Genomic DNA, 16,654 nt, shown 5'->3' with positions numbered 1-16,654 from the left:
TGTGTGTGTGTGTGTGTGTGTGTGTGTGTGTGTGTGTGTGTGTGTGTTCAAGACTGAGATGTTTACAGGTTCCACCCTTGTCTTGAATATCTGCAGGTTCATTTTTTGCTGGTTCTTTGTAACTAATAATGGATCTGCACCTGTGCCTTCCTCGACTTCAAACTATTTAAATTTTTATGTATACACACACATGCCTATGGCACTTTTTCTGTGAATAACTTTAATTATAATAGGATTTTAAACTAAAAATTGGCAGAGGGAGGTGGTTAGGAGCTCTAGGAATTAAAATCTATCACTACTTGTGATGGCTTTGTTATAAAGAAGTGAAATGTTCCTTTTGCAGATAAAATATGGAAATAGATATGTAATGTAAGTGAATATATATTGTTATATAATTTAATATGCATGGTTTGTAATTAATGTGTGTGTGTATATATATATAGATATATATATATAAAATACCCAAAACTACATGCAGATAGGGTATGGGAAGATATTCAACTAAGAATGTATGTGTTGATTAAGACATTACTCTGAAGCCTACCAGGTTTGCCAGTCTTACTCCCTCTTAATTGTTTTTGTTTGTTTGTTTGTTTTGAGAGGGGTCTGAACAGTAGAGAAATTTAAGAGGTACTTTATTATCTGAGAGTAGATAAATGCCTGTGAATGGACTGATTACCTGTGATTTCACTGTTAAACCCAGATGCAGTATTTTGTAAGAATCATATAAATGCTGAGAATAGATAAAATGTCTTAACTTCTCAGCTGTTTTATTATTTTGCTCATTGAATTTCATCAATTAATTCTTAAGACAATAAAAGATACCTTGGAGGTTTTACAGGTTACAAACTAAGCCTCATTAGTGCTATTTAATTTTATTGTTAACTGTAATTCAGACAATGGGACTTAAGAGAAAACATGCGGTGTGTGCTGGCGTCAGCAACAGTGTTGACACACATTTCTGATCTGGCATTGGAATTCTAGTGTAACTGTGAGGCTGCTCAGCAGATTAATTACTGGGGTGGCTTTTTTGGTGGCAGGTTGTTTTTCACTTGGTTTGATTTTGGTTTAACTGTTTTACCCATAGCACAACCTCCTTCTCCTCACCCTTTCTCTGCAGGATAAGAGAGGAGAAGGGATTCACTGAAGACCACGGGGTGTGCAGCTGTGCTGGTGCAATGGTGGACTTTGTGGCTGTGCAGAGGGCTTGTGTTGTCACGCTCCTGCTGGTGCTGTTAGTCATGTTGGCGAGACTGGAGCTGGCATGTGAATGTGCCTGTGCTTGTCATACTTGGTGCTGCTTTTGTCTGTGGAAACCGACTCAGGGAGGGGAAGAGCAAGGCATTCTCTGCCTGATTTGTCCAGTTGTAGGTGTTATCTTTGGAGAGGTGATGATGGAGTCCATAAACTGTCTATTGTGTTGTTACCATCTGCTGCCCAACAGACACGGCTTCCCATGGAAACCAGTATTTATTTAAAAGAAAAGCAAACCAGTTACTCATGCAGGCATCTTTCAAAGGTTCTAAACCTTTTCCCCATTCAATGAAAGATCTGTGAAAGAACAAGGAATTGATGGGTTTGCTCAGGATTATTAATAGTGTAGAAATCTTAATTTCTACCATATTAGAAGGTTAGCTGGCAGCTGTGTTGCACAAATTTACTGGTATATATTGAGGGTGTGTATACACACACACTTTTATTTATATAAAATATATCTCAATCCTTTCCTATACCTTTGTTTACAAAGTAGTCTTTTAAAGTTTTGTTTTGTTTTTATTAGTTGTAGAAAAACATTCCTGTAGAACAATAGGCTGAGAGACAAGGAAATTAAGGAAGGTAGCAGCAAACCTGTTTCAAAATGCAGTCTTTGTTCTAAGGCCATGTTTTAAGTTACATAGTGTTTAAGGTTTGATGTCTTTCCAAAGGACATTATTTCAGTATTAACCATAGTTGGTCAGAAATACTTGTTCTTATCCGAGTGTCCTACAGTCCCTTGTCAGCCTCTGTGAGTAACAGAAGCTGTAAAGCTGACTTTGCTTACTGTGAGAGGATTTTCTGAGAATAGAAAGATGTGACTGCTTCCTCAAGTAGTGCTGCACAATTTGTTCTCCTCTCATCTCGCTCTGTTCCACCTCTCCTTCCTAGGGATGTACATGGAGTTCTGTGGAGTTGGGAAGTCCAGCCATGACTGATCTCTCCCTGCACTCCAGCATTAGGCATTGCTGGAAGTTAAAATAACCTTCAAAGCTCTGATTCACCTGAAGTAGCTTGGGGGAGAGAATCTGTAGGCCTGGTTTGTTGTGTTGATGATGGTTAAGTGGGTGTGTAGGATGGAGTGATGTGCTTTTCCACTGAGGAGCCCACAGGAATTTTCTGCTTAAGGTTTCTCCCCAAGCAAATCCAAGTGTTGCCCTCTGAGTTGATCAGACATTTGTGAGGAGCTGGATTAGCTGAGTATGTCTGTGATTAAATTGCTTTTCTTTTATCTGACTGGAAGTGTTTAACAGGTCTAATCTCAAATCAACAATAGTGATTAGTTAAGCATGAATGACTCCTGAAATCCCACGTTCTAAGTGTGTCTTAAATTGAAGCTAGTTTTTGTGAAGATGAGCGTTTTAGGGTCAATGAAAAATTTTGCCAGTCCTTTCAACTGTTGTTTCTTGGAGGTGTGTGTCTTTGTTTATTGTAAATGGTGAACTATCAGTTAATTGTTCCTGGTTGCAACTAATGCAGTTCAGGAACACTTTAGATTCCTGGCTGAAGGACAGTCTGGCACTTTAATTGGCAGCTGGGAAAGGCTGTGTGGCAGTCGCTGCTGCTTTTGCCACACCTATCCCTACAATAATTTTTTTAAATACATCTGAAAATAGATTTTAAAATCAGATTTTTTAAAAAAAAAAAAGCTTTTTAGTTGTAATGGTGAAATGATGGGAGGAGCTGGTGCAGTGGTATATGGCAGTATGGTTATCTTTGGGCAGTCTGAAGATTTACTGGTGTTTTGGGACCTTTTTCACTAAAAGCTTTATGAGCACCTGTAGCCTTCAGTCATTTTCATTCTCACTATAATGATATTAGTTCTCACAGTTTCAGACCAAATAGCACTCATCCTCTCTTTTTTTTTCATTTGCTTTGGTTATTTGTTCATCTTTTACGTCTTTCACTGTCTCTGTCAACAGAAGAAAATACAAATTTTTTTCCTAAACTCTTTCTCAGAATTTTTTTGTTTGTTTTTAATGGAGCAGAATAGCAATGAGCTCATTACAGACAAAGGGGAAATTCCTCAATCTCCTTGTAGTATGCTGCTCAGGACCAGCAGTGTGTCTTGTCTGTTTGCAAAATTTAAAAATCTTAACTCCACAGATCAGCATGAATCTGCTGTACTACTTCATGTTCCCTCCTCTTGTGCTAGCAGAACTGACAGCTTGGTGTATATGAGCAGTGAACTGATTCAGCTGAAAATAAACCTGACAGATCATATGGTTAACTCTTAGCTAAATCTAAATCTGTTTAGCTAAATCTGTTTCCTGATTCATTTCACCATATTGTGGAATAAATTCTGGTTCTGGTAGAAGGGAAGAAGAGACAATAAGGGCCCAGTTGTAAGAAAATGAGGCTGTCCATTCTGGACTAGGTTTAAATACTAATTTTTTTCTTCCCAGTAAAGATTTTCTCATGAAATTGCAAGAACACCAGTGTAAAATTGTTTTCTGGAGTTTCATGTTGATATTTGAGTATTTGGTTATGTAGGGTAATCTGTGCTTTCAGTTGGATGTCTGTCTGCTTTTGCCAAAACAGTTCTTTTGCAGCTTTTGAGTTTTGGAGTACAGGAAAGATGTAAAGCAAAGCATCTCTTTCATATTTTCAAACTTGCTATTGAATTAGAGGGCTTTTTTTGGCCAGTTGTTGCTTCATCACATGCTGATTTGTGCAATAAGTTGCCCAGTTCTGACAGTAGTAATGTGTTTAATTCTGTTGCTCTGCAAAGAATGGGCTGTTCTGTCCTCTTGGCATGTCTGTCTTACCTCTTCAAACCTCTTTTTCTGTAAACTTTCATACTGAAGTTCTGCGCATTTAAGCTGTCGAGCATGTCATCTATGTCCTTCAGAAGTCACTGCTCTGATTTTTGGATACATAAAGTTCTCTAAGCAGCCACGTGGCAGGCTTTATCTTGAAGGGGAAATGAGAATTTACTTCCTTTTTTTTCCCTCCCGACTACTCGAGTAGACCTGAGAAATTTAAAACATTTTTATTATACCCAGCCTGGTGATCTTGAGAGTAGTTACCCAGCAGAAATCCCAGGCCGGGTGTCCCCAGCAGTGCTGTGCTGCCTGGTGCTCTTGCTCCCCTTTTTAAGGCTTGTGTGGTGATACCAGCCAGTTCCAGTTAATGCCCCAAGTTCCATATTCTGCACCAGCCTTCTTATTCCTTCACTGAACATCTCTCAGTCTTTTCTGCTCAGCTTTCTGTCAGCACTGGAGACACCTGGTCTTACCTGATCTCAGAATCAGTGAACAGCAGGTTGTACCTTCTTCTCCCAGCCACCCCTCGCTGTGTTACGGGGCAGGGAGCTGTGTCAGGAGCTGTGTCAGGAGCTGTGTCTGCCCTGGGCTGTTGGCCGGGTGGGAAGCCCGGCCTTTTCTGCCTGGGTGATGATGTTGGTGCTCCTGTGCCAGTAATTGCATTCCCCAGTCTATTGCACAGACAGGATTAGTGTTAAGAACAGCTCCATTCTTTCATTTTAAAGGGTTGTTATGTGAGGAAGTGAAATGAGATTTGTACCCGACTCCCTCTCTGGTGAGGCTCATTTACCTTTGACAGAGTTGCATAATGCATGTTCTGTAACTAATAGCTGAATTAGAAGTTAGTGTGCAGGAAATAAATTTATCTGATGCGACCCTTCTGGTGATGATAAATCTGGATGATGTGTTTCTTGGGAAGTAATGAGGGTTAGTAACTTGGAAGTAAATTAAGTAACTTGTGCATCTTTTTTTTTTACCTTCTTTTTTTTCTTTTTGTAGAACCACAGAGCAGACCCAGAAGAACTATTCACAAAACTGGAACGCATTGGGAAAGGCTCCTTTGGTGAGGTCTTTAAAGGAATTGATAATCGGACCCAGCAAGTGGTTGCTATAAAAATCATAGACCTTGAGGAAGCAGAAGATGAAATAGAAGATATACAGCAAGAGATAACTGTTTTAAGTCAGTGTGATAGTCCTTATGTAACAAAATACTATGGATCATATTTAAAGGTAATGTATAGTATTGCACAAAGATTTGCTAGAATGCTGCTAAGAAAATCATCTAAACTTGAGGAATAGTTATCATGCCAACTTGACAATTTTTTTTAGTAGGTTTTTATTTTTCTTTGAACAGAGCTTTTAACTTAATTTTCCTCTTTTTGCTGCTTGCTCTTTGAGGTGGGATTTGCACAAAATTACTGGGAAATGGGGAATGATCAGAGTTGATAAAGGATTCCTTTTGCCATTGCCACTGCTTTTGGACCTCAGTTTTCTCTCCTCCCTCCACAATCCCTAGCACAATTTTGTGGCCTTTCTGGGCAAGAAAAAAATACCTCCATAAAACCATTCCTGTTATGGAAAGAAACCCTGCACCGTGTAGAGATGTGTTGGTAATTATGCAGCTTAGTAGGCCTGAGACAAAGTAAAACTGACATCAGCAGAGTTATGTAACCCCTGTGTGAAAATATTATCTAAGGCATAATTTAAAAACAAACAAACAAAAATGAAAACCTGCAGAGATCCAAACCATTGAGTAAGGCCTTTCAACTTGCAAAACTGTCCAGGTACAATCACCTTAAATAATGCTTAAATGTTTTGCACTGCAGACATGTTTTAGATGATTTTAAAAAAACCTGAAACTGTTTAATAAAAGCTAAAGTGTTAATCATAGTTAGAACTATATTAAATGTCTGGGGGGTTATTTGCTTGCATTTGGGATCTTGTTGGGTTGGTTTGTTTGTTTTTTTGTTTGTTTGCTTCAGTTTGGGGGATTTTTTTGATTGATTCTGGGAGGAGTTGAGTGGTTTTGTTGTTTGGTGTCCCCCTCAGGATTTCTGGCTTATTAAGATGTGAGTTTTTTGATGTTCTAAAGACAGATCTCTGATAAACGTTCCTTATGTCACACTTGTGCTCTTTCTTTCAGTGATACATAAAAGTATTTGCAGAATTTATTTAGTTCTGTTCTTTTAGATTTGGTTTCTTTCCTGTTTAAATTGCCAAAGTATATAAGACAGCTATAGTGACATTGTGTTTACTATGTGTTCTTTATACCCAGGTAAACATACAAATTGTCACTCATGTCCCATCTTTGCTTCTCTTTACTGGCCTCAATCAGTGGGATTTTTGTTTTGTTTGTTACTAAGTAGAAAAGCTCCAAGAAATAGTAGAATTTACTTTCCTGAATCACAGTATGTTAGAACAAGACAGTTCTTCTCAAGATAACTTTGAATTTACCTAACAGTGTTCCTCTGGAGCTGTGCACAAATGGCACTGCAGATCCAGACATGATCAGTCTTTTTTACAATCCTTTATTTTCTGTGATGAACGAAGTCCTAAATATTATCCCCTGAATATCCATCAACTTTGTCTTGTAAAAGCCCGGTTGTTTGCCCTGAGAGTACAAACAGGTCAAAGTAAATCTTGGAAAGTGTTTTTGCTTGGAAGTATATTTTCTTGAAAAAGTGTTCTGTGAAATTTTGCGATTAAACAGTGATTTCAGCAGCAGTAAATGGAGAAATTAAACCTTGGTTTGGTGGGCATTTGTTTTGTTCGTTCTTTGTTTTGTTTTGTGTGAGGTGGTGGATAGAAAAAGCTTTCTAAGTTATGTATTGAATAGGGAAAGAAAATAGTCTTTTCATTATTTGTAGCAGTATAGGTATGGAAAGTATAGTATAGTTATTCTGTCAGTGCTTTACAACTATCAACTTCTGGTTAGAGTTTTTTATTTTTTAACAGTTCCTGTCAAATATTAGATCATCTTAATGCTGCAGTACTCTCCTCACCACTGTGTGAGTTCTTTCTGTTTCTATTCTAAATGGATAAATTCTGAAAGATTAATGATGGTCTCTTGTTTACTTTTCACACTTGTAATGTTTTTGGGAAAGAAAAGTTTCTGTGCATGGTACATGGGGAGGTGTTTGTGGACTTTTGGTTACTAAATACCAAAGCAAACCCTCAGTGCAAAGGCATTCAGGTTACCTACAACAGTTAGTGGTATTTCTTAGTTCTGTAATCTAGATCTGGTTTAAATCTTTCAATTTGGTAGGTTTTACTTCAAAAAAACTACATCTGAGACCATGTGTTGGCTTCAGGTTTTTCATGTGTGCCTCAGTTCATCCAATTGAACTGTTAATGAACATTTTCTGTTGTAACTTATTCTGGTTTTTTAATCAATCTTGAGTAAGCAGATCGTTCTTGTCATCAGTTTGTAGTTAGTTTGAGTTTTTCCTTTGGCAAGATCACATATTTGATAGTTACAAGTTGTTTCTGACTAAAACACGAAAGAAGAGATGTTAATAGTGAGGGAGTTCCGATTGCAAGCATTTCAGATGAGAGATTTTATTTTTGTACAGTCAGTTCTACACACTCTGCAGCTTGGCAGTTTCCTTGCACTTTAGGATGCAAAGGCAGCCTTGTGGGGATGGAGTGGCCCAGTCCCAGGGAGCCCAGGGCTTGTCAGCTGCATTCGTGCTCTTCCATTTGCCCCTGCTGCTGAAAGGCAGAAGGGAAGAGGGTCTTTATTTCAGATACTTGACTTACTAATTTGTAACTTAGTCAGCTCAACTGTTGCCGTGTAAGTTACTCGTATGTTCTGCAGCCTAGCTGCTCATTAGCTACAGCTTGTACATCTGACTTGCAAATGTGATTTTAAAAATGTAGACAGTCCCTTAATATTTTTCATAGGAATGCATAGTTATTTGTCAGTTATCAGGTGGTTTAGTCTTTAAAAACCTTATCATTGGTACAAGATGGTAAGATCTGCTTCCTGTGGTTCCTTGGGTTAAAGTTGATGACAGTTTCCAGTTTTTGTGGCGTGTCATTTTAACTTGGGGTACCTGTACATCTCGAATTTTGAAGTTCAAATGGGAGTTTCCCATTGAATTAACTTCAAAGCTTAGGTAGTAGTAATTTTTTTCCCTAAATTTTCATTGGGTATTTGGCAAGATCAGTAGTGTTTTCTAAAGATACTGGTAGGTGATGTGCAAGCACATATATAGTCAAAGAATGCACCTTAGTAATCACATTTGTGTACAGTAGTAAAATATTTTACCTTTATATCATTGTTCACAAAGGTGTGGAAAATTGTACAAGCTTGCAGCTGTATTAATGCAACTTTTGTGGCTGTAAGATAACTTAAATCCTGATGTAGGTGTCTGTAGATGTTTGTATTTGTGGAAGCTCAGGATCTAAATTTGTCCCCTCATGTCGTATTGCACTTTGCAATTAACATCACATCTCAATAAATAAAACATTAGGTGTGGAGGGTACCCGTGAAAGTGATAATGCACAGGAGTGCAGCAGGGTAAGTTAGGTTAGGTAGCTAAAACTTGTGTTTTCCTCAAGCCTAATGACTTGTCAGAATGTATTACTACCCTACCAGTTCAGGCAAGAAAAAGATTAAAGGTATTAAAAGTTACCCTAGTTCTGGCATATTCTGGTTCCACAAATTTGTGAAGCTTGATAAAATGCTTCAGCTGTACTTTCCATTTAGTCCCATAGAGGTAGATCTTGTCTTGGTGACTGAAATTTTATTATTGTTTTCCTTATTTGTGCCACTTAGACCTAGGTTTTCAGTATCTGTCCTTGTAATTATTGCAGCCAACTGGGCTTGCTCTTTTCTTTTGCAATTGAAACAAACCTGAAGTTGTTCTCAGCCTTTCGGATTTGAATATGGAAAAATCCTAAAGTAGCATCCAGAGACTTCCATCAGAATTGTATAGCACTTTGTGCAGCAAAACTTTGAGACAATCTAGAGATACTGGTTGTTCTATATTGTCTATTTATACTTGGCTGACCAAAAATAGCTAGGAAAAAGGTTGTTCATGCCTGGCTAGAAAATATCCACACCCAGTTACAGTGGATAGTAGCAATTTCTTTGAGACATTATTTGAGAAACACAGGACTTACTCATTTTCACCTTGTACTGTTTTCAAGTAATAGTCAAATCCTCCAAACATGTCTGGTAACCACAATGTTTGCCTTGAACAGGAGTTCCTTACAGGTCTTGTGAGCTGACAAAGTTGGGCTTTATAAAAACTGCTAAAATTAGCCAGCCCTTCCCTGCTGAGATCATAATATTGGAATAGACTCTCATAAATGGTGTGTTTTTTAAATTCAGTATAGATCTAATAGAGCACACTTTGTTAAGATAATTGGATGTGGTGCTTTCAGAAACTGCACCTTTATTTACTCGTTGAGTTTTCTTTACATCTCCATCCCTGGACAAGCCATAGGGTGGGAAAACGTACGATGGAGGCTTTAAAGAGTTCTCCTGCCCTGGGTTTGTGCTCTGTTATAAGGAACTAGGACTAGTAAATATTTGCTGGAGACTTACACAGTGTGTGTGGTACTTCACCAGCTCTGGTTCAGTTGAGTATTTTTAATAACTAGTTTTTATTTTAAATAAATGTATTTTTTCACAGAATTTCTGGGAGTAGTAGCCCATAGGTTCATATTTGAGTTTTTTCTGAAATGTGAGGGGACTCTGGCAAGTAGCAGTTTCTCTCAGTTTTGAAACACGCAGTCTGTAGATCTGCTACCAGATCTTTCCAGTTTTGTTCATAGGAACCAGTCACCTTTCTCAGCAACGTGCCAAGGGCAAAGTCAACATCTAGAAATCAGTGTTAGAAGAACTTGCCAGTTCTAGTGGTTGAGACATCACAGAGAAAGTGAAGGCACCTTGCAGCTGCCTCCATTAGGCTTTAAATTTCTGTTGCCTTTAAAGAGGTTCACGCTCACATTCCTGCTCAAAAGTAATCTTAAGTTTTGAGTATTTTCCTCAGATGAGATGTGTGGTGGTGTTAAAATAAACTTTACCATTTAAATTGTAATGTTTCTGTATCACAAATGACTGGAATTGATAATTCTAATGCAAAGACAGCCTTTTTTAAGAATCACAACCTTACATGAAAACACTGAGTTTAAACTTAAACCACTACCTAAGCACTTTTTCCTATAAGTTCCATTCCTTTATGTGAATTCATTTTTAGATTCTAGTTAGCAGATTAGTGCTGTTGGGGTTTTTTGTTGCTTTTTTAAATACAGAAGTCAAACTTAAAAATTAATGTTTTAGACTTCACAGGAGCTCTGTGATCATTCTACAAGAAGTAATTACATGTAACTTGGTGCTTAATGGGACTCTGCATTTGCCTTTTAACAGTGTACTGGTAGTCTATTGAAATAAATATAATTTTTTTATGGCAGCCTTGGACTTCTAACAACTCATGCCTTCCTTTACAGGGCACAAAACTATGGATAATAATGGAGTACTTGGGTGGAGGGTCAGCTCTGGATCTTGTGAGTATATGATTATGCATTATAAGTACCAGGGAACTTTATTTCATTCTGCTCTTATAGCACTTCATAAAAATCAAGTACTTGGAGGCAGCTGCTATTATATCTCTGCTACATTGTAATGCTCCAGAAGTAGTTCTGTTACATTGAATTCATGTTAATTTTTTAATTTTACTCCTTGTCTCTAAGCTTTAGGAAGAACCTATTTGTTCTCAGTCAAATGTAAGGCAATGTTTTTCTAGTATGAGAAGTACTCTTCTTGCTGTATGTGGTGGGTTTGTGGCTTTGGGATCCTCTGTCCATCCCTTCTCACCTCCTCCCAGTAGAATTCATAACACTTAAGTAAAAACTGTTTTATTTAGGTTTGGGTCTCAGGAATGAATACAGCTTGTGCCCATGGATACAGTTAATTTTAACTGGTTAAAAGGTGTTGGGTTTTCCATTTTCAGGTATTTTGGGTTAAGCATGAAAGTGCCTTTTACTTCAGATAGTGTGGCATTCATGGAGGGTGTAGCTTGGAGAGTGCACGAGCACAATCCACTGTGTGTGGCTGTGGTTTCCCCTTAGTTTCAGTACAGCTCTGCCTCAGCTTTAACTCTGCAGACCCACCCTTTCCTGTAAGATAATATAGCTCAGTCTTTCTTTGTGTGATTCTGAAGGGAAAATATCATGTCTTCACTATTACAGGATGGTGATAATTATGTATTTACTAACAGGGGTCCTCTCTGTGAGAGTTTTGAAGTATGTGCTTGACTTCACAAATCTATTTAAACTTCCTTATGGAATTACATCAACTCAGCTACAGGAATGCAAAAGCATAGTAATTATGTGTAGCATGTGGTAGTTTGTAGCTCTGGAAACCTGGTCTTTTTGAGAAGGGGGCTGTGAGATACTCTTAACACTTCTGAGTGATTGATAATTTTCTGTGGAGTGTCAGAAAGAGTGGAATAGCTTTTACTAGTGACAGTTTAAATCACTGAACCTTTAGAAGAATAAGATTTGGTTTGCCTCACTTTGCCTTACCATAATTTCATTGCTGTGTTGTTGGTATTTTTTATTAGCAGAACCACCCACCTTAATTGCTTCTGTTTTACTCACATAGCTTTCTAATGTGCAAAGTTTACACTTACTCAATACTAGGAGCTTTATAGTAGCACATTATGTTCTTGATGCAAAAGCAAGCATGGAATCAAAAATGCTGGAACAAGTAAAAACTGCATCATTAAATTTAAAACCCACAGTCAATAATAGATTAATCTGTTTTGAAATAGGCTGGGTTACTTAATTTGCTTAATCTAAATTGCAAAATTCAGATTGGTGTGTTCGTTGTCTTTAGGGAAATATAACTGTGGAAATTTAGTTCTTGCTTTTCGTGTGCTTTGCATTGGGAGGGGAGCACAGACAGTGTATGTTAGAGGAGGAACAGCATTTTCAATGTATCACCTATCAACGGGATATTTTGACCGTGATCATTCCATTCTACTAGAATGCTGACATAAGTAATTGCATATTTCATGAATTCTGTTAGTTCTCTATTTTTAAAAAAATCTTTCAAGATCGAGATTCAATTTAACCAATAACAAGGCAAAAATTAGATAAAAGACTAAAATTATTTTAATGTGTCTTTTCTCCAAAGCTGCGTGCTGGCCCTTTTGATGAGTTCCAGATTGCTACCATGCTAAAGGAGATCTTGAAAGGTCTCGACTACCTACACTCAGAGAAGAAAATTCACAGGGATATAAAAGGTGTGTAGTACTTCAAATGTTACTTTTTTAAAGGCTTTAAAAACTGTAAGAGCAGTATTCTAATTTAGATATTATGTTATTTCTCCTTGGCAGCTGCCAATGTCTTGTTATCAGAACAAGGTGATGTTAAGCTTGCTGATTTTGGAGTTGCTGGGCAGCTGACAGACACACAAATTAAGAGGAACACCTTTGTTGGAACCCCATTTTGGATGGCCCCTGAAGTTATTCAGCAGTCAGCATATGATTCGAAAGTAAGTATGAGAGTGGAACACCTTTTCTTTGTATCTGATGATCCAACAGCATCTACTTTGATTTTTTTACTTTTAGCTCTATCAGTGTGGAGGAAAAAAAATAGATTTCAAATTACAGGGTTTCAAATACTAAAGTTAATAGCAGGATTAAATTGTTTTTATACTGTAATTACATGTCATTGTCCTCCCCTGCAGGACATATGCAAAGTCACCAAGTAAACTGATGCTGTCATGTCTCTCTCAGAGCAACTCCCACTATGCTTTCAGTGTTGAAGGGTGGTTGGTTTGTTTTCAATTCAATGTTTCTCATTTAATTCAAACAGTAATAAAGTACTCAAAGAGTAGAATACCACCAAAACTTGGTAGTTTATTTAAAGCCAGGATGGTGGCTAAAATTTTACTCTTCTCAGATTTTTATACACAGCTCTGGATATAATTTCTTTAATGGTATTTCTGAGGATCTGTGTAGTGTGGAAAATTTTAGCACAGGTCACTGATGTGAGAAAGGTAAAAAGTGACCTGGTAGCTGTGGTACCATTATGTCACCTTGTGCATTTCTTTGTCATGGGAGCTGTTGATGGATGACTAATTGCAAAGGAGAGTTTCCCCATGTGAACTAGCAGTAGAAAAGCAGAGCTGCACTTATGTGTTTCTGAGGGTTGAGGACTGATGCCAGAAATGACAATAAGGAGGGGACAGTCCCATCTTCTCCTGTGTGTAAACCCACAAGATGACCTAGAGTGCATGGTTAGGGAAATGGCAGCATGTTTTAGTGCTGGCATTGGACTTCCCATTCTGTAGATACAACTTTAAATAGGAGCAAGAAATCTAGTAATCCTGGGATGTGCAAAGTAACATTGTCATGCTGGTTTTTTTTCTCAAACAGTAAACATAAAACTGTATTTGTGATGTGCACATAAAGAAAAGACTGTTGACTATCTGAGGTGTCCTGAAAATATTCACACTCCAGGAGACTTTCCCAGGATCATTCAGACTTGAAGGAATTTGTGTACTTGTCACAAGGGTTCTTGCTGATAAGAAAGTTGTAGTTCTCCTGTTAAGGGTTTCAGTGGTGCAACTGTATTGTGCTCCCTAGGGCATTTTGGAAAAGCACTCTACCCTGCTGTAAAAGTGTGTGTTTGGCCAGTCAAAATTGGAATAATTCCTCTTCTGCTTGCTCTGTGCATAGATCAGCTTTACCATCCCTTCATTTATATTTTCCCAGCAACCTAATCTTTTGCCTTCCGTATCTCCAGTATATTGCAAGAGCAGTGTCCTCCCCCTTTTCTTGCCATGCCAAAGTCTGGTGGGAAAGCACAGAGGATACAAGCCTTTGCTAGCACAGGGTTTGGACAGGATATTCTTCAATTTCTAGACTAATACCGATGAGTGTTTTGGTATCTGGGCTGAATTTTAACCTTTCTTCTCTCCCTACTCCAAAATGGTGGAAAACAAAACAGAAATTAATACAATTTTTGTAGTACCAGAGTTACAAGCCCCATCTCTTGTAAAAACGTTTTGCTCCAATCACAGTTGTTGGTTATGGTTATGTTATTTCAGTAATAAACTATGAGCTAGTTTAATTACTTGATAAGAAATACAGCTATTTGATACAAATACAGAATTTGTTTGTAATGCTTACTTTTAGCTAAAATAAATAGTACTTCATTATTCTTCAGAAATTTACACTGTGAACTTGGTGTTTCTAGTCAATAATTCTGCAGCTAAATTCATCAAGCAGTCTGTTAGGGAAGAAGTTAAGTGATCACCTGCTGGAGTTGATTCAGGTTTCTGCCTTGTTCCCTTACAGTGAGCTGTCAAACAAGGTTGGGTACCTCAGTGCATCTTCAGTTTAAAAAGTGACATCACCATGCAGTTTTGATACCTAAACAAACTCTGAATTAGGCACTGGAAATTCATTTCAGTTTGTAGTTAACATATAGAAAAAAGTCAAAGGGAGATCAATGTTTCTGAAGCTTTTTCCAAATGCATGTGAATTTAGGTGCCCATTTAACTTGCAGACAGTGTTAGAACAATGACTGCAACAAGAGTGATGATGTAGTTGTTTGTCATTAAAGACTGATTAAGTCAACCAGGTCTTTGGGAATTGAGTATTCCCAAAGTATTAGAAAAGAATATTTGCACTATCTACTTAGAGCAAAATAAACTTTATTATATAAATGCAGTATATGTGAAGATTTCAGTTATTAAATACTTAGTCATGTTAGCCCTTAATTTTGTACTAAATGTCCTTTTCTCTTTTTTCAGGCTGACATCTGGTCATTGGGAATCACAGCAATTGAACTGGCCAAGGGGGAGCCTCCCAACTCTGATATGCATCCAATGAGAGTTCTGTTTCTCATTCCGAAAAACAATCCTCCGACTTTATTAGGGGAATTCAGCAAACCTTTTAAAGAATTCATTGATGCATGTCTGAATAAGGACCCAACATTTGTGAGTACACCTATGTGTGTGTGTATGCACCTGTTTTGGGTTTGTTTTCTACTCTCTCGTGCTTGCAAAGTATTTTGATGGTGTTGGGCATCGCTGTTGATTGAAATAATTTTAGAGACAATACTTGTAAATGCTGCTGGTGCTTTTTAATAGCTCTGTCTCCATCCTAGTCTCTTTTGTTTAAAATACTCAAAGGAGGAGGGAGAATGCTAAAAGAAATTACAGTGGCAGAGACAGATTCCTCAAATGCACTGAAACCTAGAATAATGTCAGAAGAGAAGCTTTAACAGAGGAGAGAATCATCTTAGATCCTTTTCTCTGGCACAACTTTTGCTGTCTGAATTCAACTTACAAGGAAATGTTGCATTGGAGAATTTTGATTAGTCATTTTCCTGGGTGTGACCTTTTAACGTAGAAGGATAAGCTGGGTAGTCTGTGGGTGACTTGATCGTATTTTTAGAGTGCTCGTAAATGTGGATTACTGGCTTTTCTTGACTTCCTGTTTCACTAATTTCCTGATGCTATAAAAGTTAGCTCTAGAAGTCCGTTGTCTTATTAAATCTCCCCTATTAACATTTAAAATCATGAAATGTTAGCATAACATTAACTATTTAAAGTGTTTCTTACAGCGCCCCACTGCAAAAGAACTTCTGAAGCACAAGTTCATTATGAAAAATGCCAAGAAGACTTCCTATCTGACAGAACTGATTGATAGGTTTAAGAGGTGGAAAGCAGAGGGACATAGTAGTGATGAAAGTGATTCCGATGGTTCAGATTCGTAAGTTTATTTTCAGTTTAGTCGCTTTCGGGGTTTTTTTTATTTATTTAGATAATGTTACTATAGTAAGTTTGCTGCAGCTTCTCTGTGTAACTAACTCCATTTCTGTACACTGTCTTTGTTCCATTTGTTTTTCCTTGGCTTGTTTCAAGAAACCCCCTGTGTGAGCCTAAAGACTAATGCATAAGTCAAGCTGCATGCTCGTTGTCTCTTTAAACTTTCTCTCTCTGAACTCACAGTTCTGTTTAAGTGCTATGTATTTCCTAGTCTGAGGCTAGTGGTTGTACCAAAACCAGTGAATCACAATTAGGGATATTACAGAGCAAGGTTGAGGTGCATGAAGAAGTTTGCACAATGCCAGTGGAACAACATGCTCTCTGTAAGTCTCTTGCTTTTCTGGATATCAGATAACTGTTTTAAATGGGATGCCATGGGGGAAGGTAAGCTTTGTGGGTAGATAACATCTTCTCCTTGCTTTGATCACATTTCAATTTATCCAGCCTCTTTTAAAGTTCAGTTAATGTTTAAATCCATGTTTTGCATCTTATTTTAAGGAACATGGAACTAATCTGTATAGATTTGTTATGCATTTGGGTTACCTGTGTTTGCTTGGTGTTATGCTGTGACTAGTGTTATGTGCATCGTGTCCTTTTTCTTCAGGGAGTCCAGTAACAAAGAAAATAACTCTCACCCTGAGTGGAGCTTTACTACAGTTCGGAAGAAACCAGATGCAAAGAAGCTGCAGAATGGGACGGTATGTACAGTCTGAAGGGTTCTTCTTTCTAACTGCTGGTTCTGAAGCCAGTTTAAGGAAGATGGTGATAAAATTTAGTATATTCACTTTTCATAGGAACTGACTATTTTTTTGTAGTTCAAGAGATGATTGATGCTTGT

General features: G+C 37.7%; 1 protein-coding gene across 1 annotated transcript in view; it reads left to right on the top strand.

Moving 5' to 3' along the window:
• The window catches only part of STK26 (serine/threonine kinase 26), a 29,580-nt gene that overhangs the window by 9,961 nt on the left and 2,965 nt on the right, over positions 1 to 16,654 (top strand). The window contains exons 3-9 of the mRNA XM_027645273.1: positions 5,019 to 5,249; positions 10,479 to 10,535; positions 12,169 to 12,277; positions 12,371 to 12,528; positions 14,797 to 14,982; positions 15,612 to 15,760; positions 16,421 to 16,514. Coding sequence (XP_027501074.1) covers positions 5,019 to 5,249; positions 10,479 to 10,535; positions 12,169 to 12,277; positions 12,371 to 12,528; positions 14,797 to 14,982; positions 15,612 to 15,760; positions 16,421 to 16,514 — 984 coding nt within the window. The remainder of the gene's footprint in view (positions 1 to 5,018; positions 5,250 to 10,478; positions 10,536 to 12,168; positions 12,278 to 12,370; positions 12,529 to 14,796; positions 14,983 to 15,611; positions 15,761 to 16,420; positions 16,515 to 16,654) is intronic.

Source organism: Corapipo altera, unplaced genomic scaffold (assembly GCF_003945725.1).
Source record: "Corapipo altera isolate COAL_440 unplaced genomic scaffold, ASM394572v1 65, whole genome shotgun sequence".
Lineage (NCBI taxonomy): Eukaryota > Metazoa > Chordata > Aves > Passeriformes > Pipridae > Corapipo > Corapipo altera.
Note: the sequence above shows the minus strand (reverse complement) of the source record. Positions and strands in the feature narration are given on the sequence as shown.